The sequence below is a fragment of the Varanus komodoensis genome, unplaced genomic scaffold (assembly GCF_004798865.1).
Source record: "Varanus komodoensis strain SLA01 unplaced genomic scaffold, ASM479886v1 scaffold25, whole genome shotgun sequence".
NCBI lineage: Eukaryota > Metazoa > Chordata > Lepidosauria > Squamata > Varanidae > Varanus > Varanus komodoensis.
This window is the reverse complement of record NW_025335661.1, coordinates 15,612,480-15,634,813: the sequence shown is the minus strand read 5'-3', so window position 1 is coordinate 15,634,813 and position 22,334 is coordinate 15,612,480. Positions and strand designations below refer to the sequence as shown.

General features: G+C 41.9%; 1 protein-coding gene across 2 annotated transcripts in view; it reads right to left on the bottom strand.

Moving 5' to 3' along the window:
• Positions 1–21,905, bottom strand: part of GMPS (guanine monophosphate synthase) — a 41,342-nt gene extending 19,437 nt beyond the window's left edge. The window contains exons 1-3 of one of the 2 annotated variants that reach the window (XM_044432840.1): positions 21,644–21,905; positions 8,798–8,979; positions 4,520–4,634 (exon numbers count right to left, since the gene is read on the bottom strand). In XM_044432840.1, the coding sequence (XP_044288775.1) occupies positions 4,520–4,634; positions 8,798–8,979; positions 21,644–21,670 (324 nt within the window). In that variant the 5' untranslated portion in view covers positions 21,671–21,905. Of the gene's footprint in view, positions 1–4,519; positions 4,635–8,797; positions 8,980–20,858; positions 21,015–21,643 lie in introns of those variants that run through there. The other variant, XM_044432839.1, reaches the window with a different exon arrangement.
• Positions 21,906–22,334: the final 429 nt, after the last annotated feature.

Genomic DNA, 22,334 nt, shown 5'->3' with positions numbered 1-22,334 from the left:
TGAAAGCCCTCGTTACACCTGATTCTATGACACAGCTCCTTTTATGATCTGAATTATAAAATAATACAATAAAACTATTCCATTTTGTTATTACAGTGTTCGGACAGATGCAGAGAAAATATTATTACTTCAACATCACACCACCCTGGAAGATTATCTGTCCCCAGTTGGGCTACCAGAAGACCAGTATTTTTATCTTGGATTACAGGCTGTACAAACAGCAGGCTATTCCTTGTATGACTATAGCAGTCAGCAATTTAAAAGCTTGCGTATTATTATTTCTCACTATACAGTATTTGATCCATCATGAAGCCTTACTATTTGAGGGAGTTCTGTTTTGACATGGCATTTATTGCGCTTGACTGTTCCTCCACTGTTACAACAAATTTTAAGCAGCAGTATTTGTTTTTGCACATATGAATACAATCTACATACTGTCTTGTAAAAGCTCACTCAGACTCAGTCCCGGGGCTGGTTTTATTTCTGGATTTGTGCACTGCTGTGTAACAGCTCCATTTCCAGCACAACATACTTTTCCATGAAGCCCACCTTCTATTTCCCTAAACTTAGCCAAGGCTTTTTAATGACTTTCAGGGTTTACTCATACTGAGAAGCCTAAATGAATTTTAAGAAAGGCATTAAAAATGTTTTGCCTTTTTTTCTTCCTTATTAACCTTGGTTGTTTCCTCTCTCACCTATCTATTTTTCCCCTTTCTTCTGGTACAGTCCCCTCTTTCTTCAAGTTTTCTATTAGTCCTATTTAGATTCTCAACACCTGTATTTTCCCAACTTTCTTTCATCTTCACTCCCTGAGCAACTTCACTTTTCTTACTTGCAATCTGAATTTTCTGAGAGCCAGTACTTGTGTCGCCAAAACACCACCACCCCAACACCAAGGAACTTACAAGCACACTTGGGTGAAGCCTGAGGTTTGCAGAAGTGCACTTTTTAGAGTTTTAGAAAAGGAAGTTACAAATAGAAAAAGATGCCCAATGGGGCCACAGCATCTTCCATGTACACAGAAGACTGGCTGACTTGGGGAAGGAGAAAATGGAAAGTGGAGGATGGTATACAGCAGCTGTAAACTATGGTGGAAGCATGGCACACTACAATGTTTTGCAGCACATCCTACTTGTATATATTAATGGCAAGCTTAAGTTTCGGCGTGGCAGATCTTATGATGCCCAATCAGCACTATCCTTGGTCATGAGGGAGTTATCAGCAGGGTGGGCAGAACTCCATGGCTTGCAGATGAACAAAAATTAATTATGGAATATTAGACCCAGGTCTCTACAAGTATTACTTAAGAGAAACACCTTAATGAACCCATTGACAAACAAACACACCAAAGTGACCATGAAATGGAGTCTCCAACAACAAACAAACAAACAAACAGCTTACAGCTAGTTATCCGGGTAGTCAGGAGCACTCTAAGTCTTGTTACAGGTCCCACTGATAAAAATGTGTAATGACCTTCTACATAAGTCATTAGGGTTGTTTTCTGTACTTATGCTCTTTGATCTTTCCTCACTCTCTTTGCTCTCTAGGTTTTATGGATACTGTACTTTTCTGAAATCTTATCTAATTCAGAATTATTCTTTTGGAGTTTTCATCAATAGTTCTTCATAGTTTGCTCATTCTGCTGATGTCCCCCAGAAATCAATTAATCCTCCTCACCTTTTTAAAATATCCTTCTCAATTTCCTCATTTGGCCTGCAATAAAATTGCTACACTAAGAACGACCAACTCTTTTTTTGTTCTTACAAATATCTTAAACTTTTCAAGAGCTATTGCTGCTGGAATATTGCATCACTCAAATTCAATGTATTATATTTTTTCCCTTAAGCATTCACTTTCTCTTCATCTTGATAAAAATCACTTTTCAGTCTTCCCAGCAAGTTAACAGCCTTAGTATTTTCATTTTAATCTCTCTCTCTCTTTGGCCTTATATTATTTCACTAGCTAAAGGTCTGTAAGTCATCTCAGTCCCCAACGAGTTCTGTTCCTGAGAAAACAGAATTTCAAACAGTAAGTTGAATTTTGTTATGTAAGATGGATCATGTATAGTTAACTGTCCACATTAGTGGGGGTTAGGGGCTAAGAACCCTGTGAAAGTGGAAAAACTGTGAATATGTCCAGCCCTCGCCCCAACTCACCAGCAAAGAAATGCCACAGGGATTTTCTTCTCTAGCAGGGTAGGGCAAGAAGGCCTGCTTTGGAGGCCTCCCTCTCTACCCCTCACTTCCTCTCTATGTTGATGCTTTGGAGGCCCTCGCTCACTCACCTTCCACTTCCTGTCTCTCTATGGTGATGATGGTTTCCTGCTGTTTTTTAAAAAGTTAATAGGCTTTATGGCAGTTTGTCCATAAGTATGGGCTGTTTATAACCTGGCTGTTTGTGATCTGTGGACTGTGTATTTCTAAAAATTCCATATATGTACTGTGCTAAAATCTTTGGAAACTCCTATTTTATTTGAGTTTTATCTCACCTTTCTACCAAAAGTGCACCAAAAGAAGCACGCCTATTCATAATAAATTTTAAAAATCCCAATATATTAAAATACAGTATGAACATAACAAAGGGTTTTGAAGTTAAGAATTAAAATAGCACCAACCCATAAGACCCGCTTACAGGTGAAAGATCTTCTGAAAAATGCAGTCTTTGCCTACTGATGAAAGGATGACTGCTGCCCACAGGAGGAAGTTCTGGAAATGACTACTACTGAAAAGGACTTCTTGAATCATCAAAAAATATGCCCCTGAAGATGGTGGTGCCAAAGAAGGGCCTATTTAGAAGATCTTAAGAATGGCTCAGGCTTGTTGCCAATCGCAGCACCCTAAAACACCCAGAAAGTAAAAACTTGGCCAGAGAAGGCCACATAGTAAAAACACCACAGTTATACTGTCCCAGAAGGGTGAGCGGATAAGACAAAATGAACTTTGTGTAACGCACAGCTAACACACTAGCCTGACCTCGAATACGGTAATCAAACGGACAGTGAAAACTGGTTCCAGCCGCCATGAATATTGCAAATGTGCAGGCAGTAAAAACATGGCAAGGCTGTGTGAATCTTGAGCAGATAAGAAATAGAAATGGGAAATGTCTGGTCCTTGACAGAAGAAAAGACTCTTTGAAGCTAACAGCAGTGGGGGTGTGGCTACATTGATGTACTGATGCATTAGAAGTGTATTAGGTGACCTAATTGGTTACCTAGGGTATAAAATGCATGTACTGGGGTGAAACTTTTGAGACACTGCTTTGGGCTGAATGTCTCCTTTTGTCTCCCTTTATTCGATAGTGCACTAGAAGAAAGCTGGTTTTGGCTCTATGTCTCGTCTCAGGCTCTTTTTGACTTGAGTCTGGGGTCCACCCAGGTTTGCCCTAGCTGTTGACTGGCTGAGTTCGGTAACAGGCTCGTTCTCATGGGTTTTCCTACCTCTCCACTTATACATGGTTATTTGCAGCACTTCTGGCATGCTTGGTTTTCTTCTCCTGATGTCTGAATCACACTGCACATAGGTGTCTCTTCACTTGCTTCCTCTACTGACCCGTAATACATTTAAAACAGTTTCTATGGTTCTATCTTCTCTTCATGGCTTTGCCTACTATCTTTATGGTTTTTACTCTGCCTCCCATTCATCAATTACTAATCATACTAATCCTTTCTCTTGCATTATTTCTTGTCTATGTGTTCTCTTGCTGCCTTTCTCTCCTTTTAATTGTTTGGCAGAACTTCTATTTCTTCTCATTTAATTAATGATGTTACATTGCCTATCCTCTGCACTCCATTCATGTTCCTCTGCTCTTTCAATGTGATTATTTTCTTACAATTAGGGTTATTTTTCCCACCTCTTAACTTTTTAATGCACTTCACTTTATTTTTCCCAGGCTAGTGTACAGTTTTCCTCTAAATCTGGAATGTAAGCTCATGGTTTGGAACCTGGGAATTTTACTCCTGCATGGAACTGCATATATTTTAAATGTTTCAATAAAAAAGGAGGTGGAGGAGGAGAGTGTTGAGAAAGGTTTTGTGGGGGGGGGCATGGAATGTAACATTTGTAAGCTGCTCATGATACCTTAGTTACAGTCACAGTTTAATTTATGAAAATGTTACAAATAACAGATATATAATTAAATAAAGCCACAAACACATAAAAGAATGGAGAGGCCACAGCCATCTCATTTTAAGATTATGCATATTTTCCTTCCACAGCAATGGCCTCAAGAAGCTCATGAACTACACAACGGGCTTCTGTTCAGTCTTAGAAAACCAGACCTGCCTGTAAAGCCCTTGAAGCCATGCTCAGACTGCACCTGGGACTGGACTGTGAATGGCATGCAAGAAAGGAATACAAAATTTCTCAGTTCCCTAAGTCCACATTTGCTTAAGAATAGTTCCAGAAGTAATTTTTCATATACTGTACTTTTACAAATGATGCATAGAAATAATCATACTCTCTTAACCAAGCCATTAAGAACATACATATAGCATAATATATGTAAAAGTTGCAATTAGTACCTGCATGCCATAGCAAATTCCAAGAACAGGTTTGCCTATCGTAAATATTGCTGGGTCAAACCAGGGAGCATCTTCTGCATAAACAGAATTTGGTCCTCCAGATATGATGATAGCCCTGCAAATAAAATAGATTTTTCTTTAAGGAATGAGATTTTGGAACTAAACACTGCTTTAACTCTCTCTCTCTCTCTCTCTCTCTGTATGTATGTACAAAAGCATTATAAAAGTAACTGAGTTTGTGCATGGGCTGGAGAGGGTAACTTGTGGCCTTCTTGATGTTTTCACCTACAATTCTCATCAGCCCTAAGCCAATATACACAGCTCAAAGCCAGCTTCTCAGCAGAATGAGAAATGATGGAAGTTGTAGGCCAGAACATCCGCAGGGTCACAAATTTCCCATCCTGAGGTAGACACCATAAAACTTTAAAATGAGCAAGTTGTGACTTTATGGAATAGTAAATGAGTAAGATCAGTGTAACATCTTCTCTAAAAGAATATCATGAACACAGCCTTTAAAAATAGTGACATAAAAATGTAAATCACCATGGCCAAAACAATCCCATACAAAGTCCATTGAGGAGATACTTCACTATTTGATATGGCTCTCTGTAGTCCATCCTATCCCAATGTCTCATAAGTACTTCTCCCAGCTTATTATATTGTAATATTATGGTCAGTTGAAAGTGCCATCCTTGACAGGATCAGTTGTGGACCTTAAAAATACAGAGACATTTTCAATAGCTGCCTTGTGGTAGTGAAGTTCCCAGTCTCTGAATAATTGCTGAAATCCAATTCTAAATATGATCTAAAAATGAATCTAAAAAGCCACAGAAGCAAAAGGGATCAACAAATAGAAAAAAGGCATCTCTAAGTTGCCTCCAAGAGACTTCCAGAATGGGGAATCCATGTCTTAGATCAGAATTTTCATTTTGTTTGGTTGGGGCTGGATTCTTGGGGCTATAGTGTCAAAACAAGTAACTACACATATGCAAGCTAATTTCATCATTTTTATTCCACTGTTCCAAGTGCAGATACTGCCAGACAGTGCATGGGAAATGACTAGGGGGAAGTATCAGAAATCTGATTAACACTGTGTAGTGGCATAAGATCATTGTTCATCGCAGCTTTTCAAGTCTACCTTGTACAGCCAGTTTCTCCACAGATACGTGGTCACTTAAATATGGTCATACATGTTGAATGGGTATACTTTTTCACCGGTATACCAATACTTCTTTTTGTCATAAGCTAAATATGTCCTACTTTTCAACTCTCTATTTTATGAATGTCACAGAATGTATTTTTGTTTGGTAAAATGATTAGATTAGTTGTAATCATGTTTATAACATTTCCATGGATAATATTAATAATTTTAGTGACTGCCCAGACAGACTGATGCTAATGGGCAGCACTCAAACAAATTTAATAAATTAACTCTGCATATAAAACCGATTTATAGAAGCCTTTCCATTTTATTATTGAACCCTTTTTCAGATATTTGCTTCTAGGGATTCTTATCTGGGCTGAAATTTAATGTCTGTGAATAAAGAGCTAGGGGAAATTTCATTCTTATATTGTACTTTAGTGTTCTGTTTCTCCCCCTGCAGTTTAGCTGAATGTTTAAGCTGAACCTCTTCACTGTGTCATCTTGTATTTGAAACTCCCTCTCCACAAAGGTTTGCCTTGGAGCCAAAATGATTCCCTTTTGGAGCAAACTGAACATCTTTTAACTTGCCCGGGACTTTTAGATTGAGCAGCTTCTAAGTTTGTTTCAACATTGGACAGTTAGCTGCTCCACTGCTTAGCTATTTTGTGTAGTTGATTGCAAGTTTAATGCAAGTCACTGCAAGGATCCTGCTAACTGAAAACAAAGTTAAAACTGAAAATAAATAAATTTAGTGGAATGGGACAGGCTGAATATCCACCTCAATTAAGTTAGGAAAGATTTCATTAGGACAGCTTCAGACGTCTGCATTTCCTGCAACAGTTGCTCACTCTACCTTATGGTAGAAAAAACTTCAGCATAAGACCAAAGGCTCGTCAACTCCGAGGACCAGAACTTTGCACTTCTTTACACATACCATTTATTAATTTACTGCATTTTATCCAATTTTTCAGACAATTATGATCTTTCAAAGGTTCTCCCTTTTCTAAGGGATCCTAATGTTTTTCATTCTATCCCATACAAATGCTTATCGCATGCTACGAGGCAAATGGCACCAAGAGCTGAAGCCTACTGCTTATGTTCAGCTTGATACACCTGTTTCAACCAACCCTTTCTTCTGGCAGTTTGCTGAGCCTGTCCACAGCTGGCTCGATGCATTCAGACCTTCTGACCTCAGCTGGGCTATAATTGGGAATCCTGCTACCTATCTCATGGGTAGGCAACACAAGGACCACATGCAGCCCATGCCTGTCTGCCATAAAATACTAAGTTCAAACAGCAGCAGTGGTAAAAGTGGCTACAGTAAAAGGCACTGCAGCACCTGATTCCTACAGGGCCTACCTCCTCTTTCCCTGCAGCCTTTCTGCTTCTTTTCCAGCCCTTCTCTCAGTAAAAGATTCTCTCATGTTCCTGTAAGCAGAGTGTTTTTCCATGGCTTCTGATCTTCAGACCATTCCTCTTGACTGGATGATATCCACTTACAGCTAATCTACATCTTTGAAAGGGAAGGAGGCAAAGTATGCAGTCCTGCATTACTTCAGAATGTGGCTGAGGATGGAAGGACCGAATGCTCCTTCTATTAAAAATTCCTTGCAGACATGGAGCATATACTTACTGTGAGGTTTCCAGCCTAGACATCTTCTCTTTACCACTTTTCTTATCCCTCCCTCAAGAGTTCCAGAATATAAACAGGGGGAATATATTCTTATTCATTTGGCAGCCAAGTGGCAGAAGATGAACAAAAAATATTATTATCACATTGCATTTATATCCCATATGTCTTCTCTTTGCAAGGTACCCAAGGTGATCTTCAAGTTTCTCAGCTTCTCCATTTTATCCTTACAGAGTCATCCAGTGGGCTTCATGGCTAAGTGGGGCCTAGAACCCAGATCTCTTATCTGTTACATCACACTGGCTCTCCTTGCTGAATCAAATGAAAGGCCTATCTCATCCAGCATTCTGTTCAAACAGTGGCCAAAAAAGTAGAATGGGAAATGGGAAGATGCAATTGCACTCACATCCTATTTCTGTTCCCCAGTACATGGTTTTCAAAAGCTGACTACCACTGCAAATATATAGTTCTCATTAATAGTAGCCACTGATTGTCTTGTTGTGTGTCATTAAGTCATCTCCGACTTATGGCAACTCTATGAATGAATGCCTTCCAAAGTGTCCCATCCTTTACAGTTTTGATCAGCTCTTATAAACTCAAGGCTGATGCTTCCTTTATGGAATCAAGCCATGTCATACCTGATCTTCCTCTTCTTCTGCCTTCAACTTTCCCTAGCATGACTGTCTTCTTCAGTGAGTTATGTCTTTTCATGATGTATCCAAAATACAGCCATCATTAGTTTCATCACTTTTGCTTCTAGGGAAAGTTCTGACTTGTTTGGATCTTGGATCTATTTGTTAGTCAATCCGTCAGTCCAGAGTATTTGCAAAGTTCTCATCTAGCATCATGTCCTGAACTCATCAATTTTCCTCCTGTCAGCTTTCCTCGCTGTCCAGCTTTTACATCCATACACAGTGATAGGGAATACAACAGTGTGGATGATCTTGGCCCTGTTCTTTAGTAAAACATCCATACAATTGATGATCTTTTCTAGTTCCTTCACTGCTGTCCTTCCAAAACTCAGTCTTCTTTGAATTTCTTGACTGCAGTCGCCATTTGAACTTGGAACTCAGCAAAAACTTTTAAAATTTCAGCTTCTTCCCTGATGACATTCAAGCTGTCTAATACTTTTGTAGTCATGATTCTTATTTTCTTAACGTCCAGCTGCAGTCCTGCTTTTGCACTTATTTCTTTCACTGTCGTTAGGAATAATTTCAAGTCATTGCTGCCTTCTGACACAACTATGGGTTGCATATCTTAAATTACTGATTTATCTTCTGCCTATTTCCACTTCTTCCTCTGAGCCTTATCCACCTTCTTCATAAATTCTGCAAACAGACTGAACAGGTATGAAGGTAAAATATATCCTTGTCTGATACCTTGGTGTATAGGAAACCACTGTGTCTCCATATTTTGTCTTAACAATGGCCTTTTGTTCTCTTGATAAAATTCAGTACCTTTTAAAACAAAGAACAAACAAAATAGACAAAGCAATCAAACTTACCGAAATCCTTGTTCTTTGATTGCAAAGGCAGGAGTTTCCAAAGGGAAAATTTCTGACTGGACAAACAGTTCTCTGACTCGACGATCAATGACCTTCCCATACTGAGCACCAGCATCAAGTATTACTACAGCTCCCTCGTAGCGGCAAATACCATCCTTGAGATCTTCTCCAGCATTCTCCAACTGTGAACATGAACATTATTCATATAAGCACTTTGTCATGAAAAGATTATCAGTGCAGAGTGAGAACAGAACAGCAAAGTACCCTTTCTTTGAAGAAGAAAAAAAAAAGAGCACTAGTTAGCAAGCTAAATATTAGAGAGACTTATACTCCCTTGGCATTGGAAATGTTTTGGTGTAATTGAAAAGAACTTGCAAAGAAACACTAAATGAAAAGAAAGTTTAGAAAAAAACCCCAAAATCCTTGACCTAGAGCATTTTTTTTTATAATACGGAGGGAATTCAGGACACTGCATGAATAAAGTTTAGGGGATACTATTTGCTAAGAAATATATAAGTGAAGGTGGTCTGTTCTGGCCCCTTCCTAGGTCTTAAACACAGCCACCCCAATGACCAGCCCAAGTAGCTGAATAAGCTGATACTTCATATTTATAAACATCATAATTTACAATCTAGGTATGAAAAACAATGGAATTTTTAAGCGTACAAAATTAATTCTCGACAAGTCTCCTCCACAATATATTCCAGAAAACTAGAATTCTACAACTTATCTTCAATCACTGAAGTGAACAAGTGAATAAAATTCTGCTAAGGCAACTTACACAGACAAGAGTTGCAAATCACTCAGAGAGCTTTAGCACTTGGTTGGTAAAGAAATGAAAATAGTAATAATAATCCCAAAACAGCCAGCCACCTCCATCAGGATCCCCAGCATAGCATATGTGGGTGCCAACATGTTGATGGATACTTCTCCTGGCCTCTACCAAGCTATCTGCCCTAAAACTGGGAAGTTGGTCTGCTGGAAGGAGAGGTGCTGCCCTCCAGTGACATCTTTGAGTTTATTCTAGTCTTACCAGTTTGTCCGTTGGGAAATGCATGTGTTTTTTCACTAGTTTGCCATGTCCAGCATTTATGAATTGCCAAGGTGCCCCTGTTCCATGACAGTCACTTTCCAAGAATGTCCATGACAGTATCTTAAAATTACAAATACACTCACTGACCCAAAAGGCTGGAGATTCCTTATATAGGGTTGGCCAAAAGTAAGTATACAGTACTGATCAGCTCATGTTTAGTCTCTTAGGTGCTCGAAATGTCAACCATCAACACTGCAACATTCCTAGAACCCGTCTTCAACACCGTGAAACAAATTTTGGTTAGTATCACTGTTGATAAATGTTTGCAAGATGAACTCCTTCAATCCGTCCACTGTGTGAGGTCCCCCATGACCTGATCAGTACTGTATGCCTACTTTTGGCCCACCTTTTTGGGGATCCTAACAGCTTTATATCAGTCAAACATATGCAAGCTGCAAGTACTGGATGAGGCAGGGGTAGATTTGTGGAGGTGAGCTACCATAAGCAGTTGGGGATCTAAGGCTGGGTACCTTAAGGAAGGAGATGCAGTTTGCTGGCTGACCGCAAGATGTAAATAGGTATTCACCTCTGGCAAGAACAAAATGGTTGCAGGCAGGCACACTGATTTTTAAAATAAATACACTGGATGAGACCGTGATTGATCTTATCAGGCTAAGAATGTGTCACAAATTACCTGCACCAATTGCATGGACAGACAGGTAAATAAAAAGTTTCCTGCTTTTGAAGCTCTCCCTACCTGCAAACTAGCTGAGAGACAAAGGCCAATTAGAGTTCTGCCTGCACTGTGAAACAAGCAAAGCCTTTACAGGAAGTGAGCACTTCCAGTATAGCTAAACAAAGCTCTTTGGTATGTGTGTTATTTATGTATATAATTTCCAAGCAAGCTGAATTTTAACCAAACAGTATTATATTTACTATCTAATAACAGCTGCAAAAGAACAAGCTCTGGGTATGATCAAAAGATAACAGTTACATTCCTTTATTTACAATGAGCAAAACTAATATACCCACCCACCCACACCACCGCTGAGCATAGCCAAGTGTTATCTCAGTCTTTACTGCTATGCTTATGGTAATTCAACTGGACATCAATTGGTACTTCAGCGTGTTGATGGAAAAGGACAGATAACACACACTCCAGATAACACACATTGATCCATCCCTGTGATACAATTCTTTGTAGACAACACCTTCAATGGAAAGGACAATAGCTTAGCAGTGGAGAACATGTTTTGCATATAAATAATTCTAGGTTCGCTCTTCAGATAGGGTAGAAAATCTCTTGCCAGAATCTCTGGAGAACAGCTGCCACTTTGTGCACAATGCTGCACTACCAGGACCGATGGCCTAACTTTGTGGAAGTCAGCTTCTGATGCGCTATGTTCATCTAGCACAGGGATAGCCATTTTGAGGGCCCGTGTGCACGTTCAGAAATCTGAGAAACTGATCTGGACACAACCACCAAGTGGCTAGTAACAGAGGTCAGTAACTTGTGCAAAGGGAGTCATGGGATATAAAGAAGGCAACAGCTAGGGGGCCCCCAATTTGACTTGAAGCAATCCTAGTAAGGAAATATTACACACACACACACAAACTGGGAGGAACAGAGCTTATCTTGACGACCATGAAGGTGTCCATGTGTACCACACTGCATGCCCCGATCTAATACTTCCCATTCAAAGGAAACCATAGCCTGGTGTCAAAGGAGGGCTGGGGCAAGCCAGACCCTTGTCTATTTGGGTTTGTTCCCCTTACACTCAGGTATCCTAAGGCTAACAGCTAGAACTAGAGAAGTAGATGTAGGCTGAAGTATAGCAGCACAGATAAGATTCTGATCTATTAACTTGGCACATACACAAAGTCTAGGCTAGCCAATCCAGAAGTTTCATGCTGTCTACACATTGGAGGGACCAAGCTGTGTGTGCCTGTTTCTGCAGCTGAGGCCTGAATAACCAGGAACAGACATTAGTTCAGACACTAATATGCATGGTACCAGGGTAAGTATATGTTAAGCAATCATTAATCTGAACTTTTAAAAATCCAGAATACTGTTATTCTTTCCAAGCATACTTAAAGGGAGTATGGGGTAAAGAACGGTCATCACATTAAAAGTCAGCAGTCAATCACTAGCACATTCATCCCACTTGAATCAATGTGATTCATAAAAATGTAGCTGGATACAAGATGACAGGTTTCTACTAGATGTCATGGCAAACTTGTAATTTGAGAAAGCCACAGACCTTAACTGTCTGAGACTTAGAGTTACAGAAAGAATTAAGGTATCTTCATGGTTTAAGATTAAGATGTTATGTACCACTTCCATGTAACAATTATTATCATTGTTGACACTGTGTTACTTGCTTACATTTCTGAAAAAGTAAAAATATAAACAAGGCCATTCACAAATTATAAGAATGAAAGCTCAACACTTCTGGAGGGCACCAGGTTGGAGAAGACTGCCTTCGTAATAGGCTTGATCTTTGTTTGGCAAACTCGTGACATCATAGATGCCAACAAATAGCAGCCTAAGGGATCAAGAAAAAATATGCAGGGTCAAGGCCACTGTGACATCAAGAGAGACTATTGTACAGAACAGCAAAAGCAAATGGCAACTTCACTGACAATTACAATCCAGTGAATTGAGAAATGTTCAGCTACATGACTGGCACATACAGTTCAACATTTTGCAAATGTGACTTGTGAAATCATCTGCCTTGCAAGCATGATTAATGGAGAATCATTTACCTGAACAGCTTTTAAGAGTTTGCTAAGTCAGGAGTATACATTGCAAGGTATTTTGAAAACAGCAGAGCAGATATCTATAAGTGGGCACAGGTGTAGAGGGCTGGGGTGGGGATTCAAGGTTCCCAGTCTCTTTATCATCCTCAAAAGACCAAGGGTGTCCTCCAACTTGCACACCCTTCACTTTGTCACCAGTTTATGTTCTATTATTTTCTCCCAGTCACCGTGTCCCTCTCCAATGGAGCTCCAACTAGCTTATAACTCCACCGAGGAGCACTTTTAGCCATAGCTGGCTTTCAACTAGAGTTCTATTTCACAGCTGCACACACTCAGACTCCAGGTTAAAACAAAATGGCTAGTGTTGGAACTCAGGGCAGGCGCACAGCTAACCACAGTTAACGGAAAGGGAGGGAGAGCAGTGTGGGAGAGGCAGAGGAAAGGCCAAGAAGCAGAAGCGAACTCCTGCTCCCTTGCTCAGAGTTAAGGGATTGAGAAAGTTGTTCCTATGACAAGTCATCACACAATGCCTGTGCTGGATCAGCATGTGCCCAGGATCAAATTTTAACAGGAATGTTTTACCACTGAGGTCTTGGGGAGAATGAATCTGTTCTGTCCTCCAATTCAGTTTCATTTCTCATCTTTCCGTAGTAGAGAAGGCGTCACCTAAATTAGGCAGTTATGCAAAGTTACAAGACACACTTACGGCAGATTGTAACCAGGCGATTCCCACGGGCAAACTTTGGATTTCTTTTAAAACTTCAAAGTTTAAAAAAACTGTTTTTTTGGCACTAAAATGAGTGAGATAAATTCACTGGGGAGGAACAAATAGCAGGCATAGACCAACAACAGCTTCCTACTGGCAGCTCTGCACTTAACCCCCCTTGTTAACCTTGCAGTTTCAGAATGACTTGAAGGGAATTTACTATAAAGGGCTGCTGATTGGGAAATACTCTTGGTCTGCTGCAGTTTTGAAGGACTGGATAGTCCTTTACTTTGCAAATGTTACAAGGAAGCTGTCCATCTTTAGGGATGGGAGAAATTTGTCTGCCACATTTCAGCACAAAAGCCTAATCTAGAGCTTATTTCAAAACATTATATGAATTAAACTCTATTATCCTTTTATGTGTACTTCTCCAAATTTTGTAAGGGAGTTTGTCAATCAAAAAATGCAAATTCTCAAAGTTCAGGAGAAACCAAATTTAAGATTGGAAAAATGAGAAACTGAAATAGTTGAATTCACCGATCTCTACTTCTCAATGGCCTCACGTGGATTATGGAACAACTCACCCCAATTGTGTTTTATTTTTTTATTTTTGCCAATTGTTAAGATATTCTTTATTCAAACAGACCTTTGTTCTGTGAAGCCAGCAAACAATGTTTTATGACTATGACCCTGTCTCACTTTATAGATTTTTTTTAAATATTGTTTTATATTGTTTTAAGAAGCTGTGGTTTTTCATATCTGCACATCAGTCAGATATGCAGTAGGAGAGAGATAAATCTCTAAATAAAGTATTACTTTGTGTGCCACTGCCTAAACTAGCCATCTATGCATATCCAGTTTTTTTTCCTTTGAAGGGGAGCAATTAGTGCTTTTCACAGCAACCCAGACCTATGAAATGCTGGAACATCAAAAATAATAAATGAAGAGCACAAAAATGGAGGAAGAGAACATTTGCAGGTGTCCCACATATTCATGGTCACCACACCACACTATTCTTCCCCTGCACTGTTGGCAAAACTGAAGTACTTGCCCGGCCAAGACCAGGGCAAGTACTCTCCTCAGCTTGGAGTGGCTGGGCTTCAGATAGCAAGGGATCATCTCTGTAAATCCCAAGATTGCTTTCCAGAAAAGAGACATCAGGAGATTAAGTCATGTATCTACCTCTTCACATGGAGTTGGGATTTAGTTTAGCCTGTTTACTTCCCTTACTATAAGTGGTTTAAAACTATACTGAACCTATGGAATTTGCCAGCATAAGATGCAGTAATGGCCACCAATTTAAGAGGCTTTAAAACTGAATTAGACTAATTTATGGATGGTAAGGCTGTGAATGGCTACTATTCCAGCTATGTGTTACCCCCAGTATCAGAGACGCTATTTCTATGTACACCAGTTGCTGGGAAATTTGTCACCTGGGCATTTGGTTGGCCACTGCATGGAATAGGATGTTGGATTAGAGACACTCTTCATTTGATCCAGCAGGTTCTTACGTTCTTATTTGCACGGAGTTTAGGAAATACTCCATGTTCAGCAGGACACTGGACACAACCCTCTGCCACAGCCCCTTCTTTTATTTGAAGGCAAGGTGATCCTGGCTAGCCGCTTAAGCCAGACAAAGTCTGTGCCCCCCATATCACCTTAGCAGTCTCACATTCTTACACAACACCCGTTCCATCAGGCTAAGGAACAACAGCTTGGGATAAGTATACAATAAGCTGATGTGTTGGAAGGCTTCCCATTTAATGATTAATTGCTAACTAAAGGCCCCATCAGTGACACTTCTGCTTAAAACACCCCTTCCTGTCACGCTGCTTTCCCCTCATTATCCTTTTATCTTTTCATTCTCTAAACTGCTCTCCTCAACATTCTCCTTTTCTGTTTGTTCTCTTTCTGTTCTCCTTGTCCCACGACTGAGGATGTGCTACCAGTTGGTTTGCTTCAATGCCACAATCAGCCCATGAAGGCAGGGTAGCAGTCGTGAAGTTGCAGCAGGGCTGACCTACCTTAGAGAAAAAAATGCAGTCAAAGTCTGTCAGCAGCTACAAACTGAACCTTGTCACTTGCAACATCATAGTGTTCCAAGTACCAACTCATGGGTGCATACTGATCACACTCTTCACTGTAAGGTAGGGAAACCATTTCGATCCTGGGGAACAGTTGGTTGGGGTTGAAAGCTTCTGGAAGTTTAATCAGCGAGCCGCCTTCACTCATCCTTCGTCTTCCTTATAAAGTACAGCCAAGAAATGGCATGCTCAAGAACGTATTACCTTCCCACTGAAAAGGAAAGTAGCATGCTAGGTGAGGAGATTACAGATCAGAGATAACAAGGAGATTCCTTTTACACAGGGCACTGCTACCCCAATCGAAGGTGACAGAAAGATTCTGCTGCCTATCTCCTTCCCAAGCACCCATTTACCTCCAGGACAAGGAGCAGGGCCAACAGAAGGTGTTCAGGCCTTTATGGGCTGAACTGTAAATGAACAGACAATACCTGCTGTTTTTTAAATCAGCATTGTTTGCAGGAAGCCACTGCTATGGACAGTCCTTATAGAGTGGGGAGCGTAAGTTGCCAATTCTCCAAGTCCACCACACAGAAAACAGTTAAGCCATGACATAGTATAGTCATGTGAATCTATCCTGAGTCCATCCACAGTGTACTGTGGGCAACAGCTGCTACAGCTGCATTCTGCAGTGAAAAGCATCCACTACAACTCAAATTAGAGAGCAGGGAAATAATTAAGAAGCTCAGGACATGCTGGCATTTAAGAATGTAAAAGAAGCCCTGGTGGATCAGTCCCAGAGGCCATCAAGTCCAGCATTCTGTTTACACAATGACCAACCAGCTGTCCATAGAAATCCCACAAGCAGAACCTGAGCACAACAGTGACGTCCAGCTCATTTACCCCGGAAGTGGTGCACTTACACATACTGCTTCTCAGACTAGAAGCAGAGTATAGTCATCAGGACTATTAGCCACCAATAGCCTTTTCCTCCATGAATTTATCTAATCCCCTTTTAAAACTATCCAAATTGTTAGCCATCTCTCTATCTTGTGAAAGTGAATTCTGTAACTATGTGCTGCATAAAGAAGTCACTTTTTTATCTCTTCTGTATCACCCACCAATCAGTTTCATGGGATCCAAATCTGAGGACTTCATTCAGGAAGGAGCTCTGGGATGGTAGTGAAGAACATCAAAATAGACCTACAATGGGCCCTTTTTATCTTTTCAAGCTATTAGATTGTGTGGATTAATTTAAAACACAAGGTTCTACACTGAAACAAGTCTTCTCATTCAGAAAAAGTCTACTGTTATCTGTAACTAATCAACCAAATAAAGCAATTGCATGATGAACTACTTTAAAGTCATCTTATGCTTTCCTAGTGGTTTCCAAGAACTGCAAAAGTTTCTGGTGATTTTGAATACCAGAACTTGTAATAGATTACAGCCCAGTCTTATCCTGGCATCGCAGCTAAAGGAAACATTTTCTTTGTTCTGTTCCTGGAACATTCAAAACACCAGCACCAGGACTGCATTTGCCAATGGCACTGTTACACTAAGGAAAAACATGTGTGACAAAGGCTTGCTGTGCCAGAGGTGGGAAAAGGTGGAGGAAGGAGAAAATACATCAGACAAACCAATTACTACATCCCAAGGTTGCAAAAGGAGCCTCGCCATCATAATGAGTATCATTACTTTGTACTGAAAACTGAGGATTTCAATGCCACTTCAGCTAGGGCAGTAAAAGCTTCAGTAAAGCTTACTCAAGATAGTAGGACAACCCAAGCAAATTTCATTAATGTCAGCCAATGAAATGTCAAGACCAGGTAGAGACTGGGTTGGATCCTCCCAACACAATACGCTCAGAAAACTTTGGAGTACTCTGAACTGATTGACTATTTAGAACAAACACCCAAAATTAACAGACATCCTTTCCACATGATTTAGAAAACATGATCACTCACCTCAGTCCAGTAGCCTATACTGCATTCAGAGATATATGATTCTCCTCACCTCTTAGGCCAGCTTCTCCTCCTGTTTTTGAACTGATCTAAGCTAAAGAAACTTACTGAAAACCACCCAGTCTTTCCAAACCTAGCAACCTTCAAATTTGTTGAACTACAACTCCCATCATCCCAAGGGTGATGGCTGACTGACAGCTGAGACTGTCTTGGAATTATTAACAGAGTGCTTCTGCAGTTCATTCCACAGAGGCAGAAAGGGGCTGAAGTTTTAAAAGCTACTTTCCCAAACTTAGTACCCTCCAGATGACTGCAACCCCCATCATGCCCCGCCAACAAATCTGGAGGGCACCAGTTTGAGAAAGGTTGTTTTAAAGTTTTACTAGCCTTTCCTAGCCCAGTTGAAGAATGCTGTCAGTTGTAGTCCAACACATCAACAGGACATCACATCGGGAAAGGCTGCCCTGAAGACCTATTTCAACATTCACTTTTGACATGGTGACTCTACAATATTCTTTCACTCCATCATGATCATTTGCATGATCATGTGGAAAGGAGGCCTTATAAATTCCCCCACAAGCTGACAGCTATGAATTTATCTCATTAGGAAGACTCTCAGTTGTCAAACCTTTCACCTGGCAACAAATGTTCCTTAGCCAGAAGTGACATGTAAAAGTCACAGGAAGATCATTTTACTATCAAGGGTAAATTTGCAATAGGCTTCATACAAGAAAATAATGTTTACATCTCCCTATCTGCAGAAGAAAGTCCCCCTTTCTGTACTGCACTACTGATATGAAAACCTGGTGGGGGCAATGCGGGAGGGAAGAACAAGAAAAAAATCAGATGTTCCCCATGTTTTCCAAAAAATCTCTGGAGAAAAATAGGGAAAAGGCCCTCCAAAGTCTCCTCATCTCCACACCCACCCTACTGCCTGCAGACTCCACTGGGGCTACAACTGAACAAGTGGACATAGATAAAAGGAGTCAGAGAGATCACCTTCATCTGAACAGATTATACTGAGGGCACTCAAATGCCTTGTCCACAAAACAAACAAAAGGTGAGGGGGTCATCCATGGGGAAAACTAAAACACCTTACCAGCAACTGGCCAGAAGCCTTAGGGAGGCATACAGCCCAGCAGGAGATACGAACAATGGGTGAAGAGAACCCTTCCTTCTTCTACTGGAACATTTCTTGTTAGCTGGTGTTAATGAACATAACGAGCTTAGAGATGGTATTGGATAGTTAACTTTGTTCATCGCTCTTCCTACCATGAAATTTTCGATCCTTGAATTAGCAGAGACATGCATTTGGCAGCAGAGTAGCTATAAAGTATTTTATATCATGCAGATGTGTTTAAAAATGGGGAGGGCAGATTTCTTTCAAAATGAGACTGCATGGACCAAAACAGTAGTTTCCAGCCTGAAAAAAACCCTGCTTCTGGAAAATGACGCCATTTCAGAAAAATAATACAAAGCCAAACTTAGTCTGAAAATACGCATGATAAGTTAGTAGTTCAAAGATACCTTATAACCTTAAAATAAGCCATGGCTTATGTGAAGGTTGTCTAATGTTTCAGCAACCCATGTTGTTTGGGTTCACACAACACCCTTATGGAAAAATTAACCCATGGCTGACTTGCAACATCATGCAAGACAGAGCATGGACTGCAAAGAAAGATGTAGATAAAGGATCTAATATTGAAACATGCTCATAAATTCAACTTGTTATGAATTGAACAGCTACTCAGAAGTAGAGTTGTGCTGCAAGAGACATATTGAAGCATATCTCCTCAAGATCACAGAGCATGAAGAACAAGAACTGAAAAATCCTGTATATCACCCAGATAACTAAATATGCTGTGGAATTATTAACATGCATAATCATTTGGGAAAGTGTTTTTGAGACAAAGATTTATGTGGAGAAATGAGGGGGGAAAGCTGAATCATGAGGTCAGTTTCCAATAGCAAATGCACGCTTGTCACAGTTGTCAAGTGTACTCTAGTTAGCTGTACTCATCTTAACACAGACTTTACCCATGCACCTCCAGCTGGCCCATGTAAGGACATGAAAGAAATTAACTCTAAGTTCCATTTTCTTAACCTTGACAAAACAGCCATCCAGAAGTGAAGTGAATGCTGCTGTGAGTGGAAAAGTCTGTAACAACAGCAGAGCACTTGCCAGGAGTGGGACAAATACCTTCTTCATATAATGGATATCCTTAATTTTACATGTCTTAGGCACACCCCCCCCAACACACACATACCACCACACACAGTTCTGATCACTTTCTGAGGTCCTCATTTCCTCTGATTTTGGGACACTTACATTCAAAGGCCAGGAGAAAACAGAGAGTACATCCAACTAAGCTCCATGGAATGATGAGAAAAAGGTTTAGTCAGGAATAGGTGACCTTATCCCCAGAGGTTTTTGGCCTACAGCTCCCAAGACCTCCAGCTATCATGGAAAATGACCAGGAATTATGGGGGTTGCTGTTCAAAATATCAGGAGGTTACCAGTTTGCCTATTTCTGGTCTAGTCTAACAAACAGAATGACACATCTTTCTGATCAACTCCTACTTTTAACTACACTTTGAAAGCCATTTGTCTCTACATAGCAGTTATCCATCCATACTGCTTGCCTCAGAGAATAATTTACTTACTGCACCTGTAATTACTGCTTATTCAAAGAACCAGATGGAATAAAGGTATTCCAATAAAAGGGAGTAGAACCTTATAATAGAGTCTAAGTAGGGCAGACCCAACAGTATGTTGGTTGCTTTTTTACCCATCACTGCCCAAATCTAGAGGTACAGTTGTTGAATCAAATGTAACAAGTATCACCTTGCTATCCACAAAGCAAGGGTAGTGCTCAAGATCTGAACAGGCATAAGGTACACCAATCATCTGAACGTCTCCAGTCGGTTTTTTTACATGTACACAATAGTAAGTTCTGAAGTTATTGGAACATATAATTTCTCTGTAACTATTTGGCTGATAGAATATTAACTTACTTGCTTTTCAGCCAGACCTAACTTTGGTAAAACCTAAAAACTACAGGATTTGACAGCCAATACATGGGACACACTGTAACATATCTGTAATATATTTCTTAAGTTTTTAACTGAGTTGATGTAGAAGAGTATGTTCAGACACTTGTTTTGGTGAATAAAACCAGCTATTAGACAATATAAAACCAGCTATTAGACAATATGGAAGCAACCAAGACATCCAGGGCAAGTAATTCTTTTGATATCTCTTATGGTAGCAACAGAAACACACTTCTTTCCAAAATGAGCACTCTTTAAAAACACTCCTGTTCTCAGAATAACTCAAGCATAAAAGAGTCCGCACTTCATGGACCGACACACATTCACTAGAGTGGAAAGAAACAAATCTTTGCAATATTCCAATAAGCAGAGTTTAAGGTCTGTTAGGAGAACTCTGGCACATGGCAATCTTGAGAACCACGCGAAAATCTCCATTCAGAAAGGGTGCAGGCGCGCGGGTCCCACCACAGAGGAGTATTGGAAGGAAGAACCAGTTCTTTTCAGATTATGAAGACAAAAAAGAAAGTACCAACTGCCGAAAGGGTCCACAACCAGCAAGTAGTATCCGTTTTCTTGGAGGAGCATCCGAGAGGTGTCCTACACAACACCCACCCCGCAGAACTCCACCCCCCGTGGCAGTGGCACAGGCTGGTCGCCCATCTCTTTCCATCCCCGAAGGGAGGAAACGCACACAAAAAAGACAAGGGGCGCTCGCGCTGCCAAGCCAGCCACACTTACCACCTCCACCGCCGAGCCATGTGGGGCAAGCGGCAGCGGGAACAACCCGAGGGGAGGGGCCACGAGCAAGCGGCGGGCTAAGTCGGGCCCGGGCGCCTGCGTCCTTCCTCTCCCCGGTGCCCGCGCTGCTGGGGGAGGCGAGTGCCAGTCACCCTCCGTCCCTCTTCTTCCCCCCCTCCCCACCCCCTCCGTCTCACTCCCCCCGCCCTCTTTCCCATGTGCCCGGCATGGAGCCTCCTCCGGGGAAGGAGGAAAAGCAAGAAGGGCCAAACGGGAGCGCTGGAGGGAGGCAGGGAGGGAGGAGTGTGCGAGGGAGAGCGATCTTGCTGCTGTTTACAGGGGAAGCCCGATGGGGAGGAGAAGGGGGGAGAGGGTCTGCCCTCCCCACACGGCTCTCGCCTCCGACACACAGAGCACACAAAGCCCCCGGAGGGAGGAAGGGAGGAAGCGAGCGAGCGAGCTGGCAGGCCGGGAGAGGACGCGGGGAGGAAACGGAGCCGCGCAGCTTTCCCCTCCCGCTGGCCTGCCTCTCTCCCTCGCGCGTCTTTCCGTCCCTCCCGTCGGCGCGGCACTGACCTTGGCTTCTCCATTGCACAGAGCCATAGAGCCGGCCGGGGAGACACCAGAGGGCTGGAGAAGGAGGAGGGGGCGGGGGAGGGAATAATAATGCACGAGCCCCGCGCCCGTCCGCCGGCACGGAGAAGGGCGCCGCCGCCGCCGCCGCGAACTGCAAGCCGGAACGAGGGAAGAGGCAGGCGCAGGGAGAAAGAGAGCTCGAAAACCAGGCTCCGGCCGCGGACGGCGCTTGCCGCTCTGTCTTCGCCGCCAAGATGAGCTAATCCTGCCGCCCGCGCCGCCGAATACGCGCCTCCCGCGAGGAGGAGCCGAATCCCCGCGACCCGCCTTCTTCGGGGCCGGACGGGCGTGCGAGAGGGAGCGGGAGAAACAGGCGACGCGCGTAACCCGCCTATGGACGGCCGCCGGAGGCGCCAGGAGGTCGCCGGAGGAGGGAGAAAGAAATGCACAAAAAGCCTCTCGCCGTGCTTTAAGCGGGGCGGGGGAGCAAGCAGCTCGAGGAGGGCTTTCTCTCCGGCGCGGTCTGAAGTGGGAGAGGAACCCGAAAGTTGGCGTCATTCTGCACAGACTCTCCCTTCCTCTTCAGAAAGGGCTCGCGGGAAGAAGGGGCGCGAGCGCTGTCATTGTCTGAAGAGGGTGAAAACGAGAGCAGATTCTTGACGGCGGCTTTCCACTTTGGCGCTACAGCTGC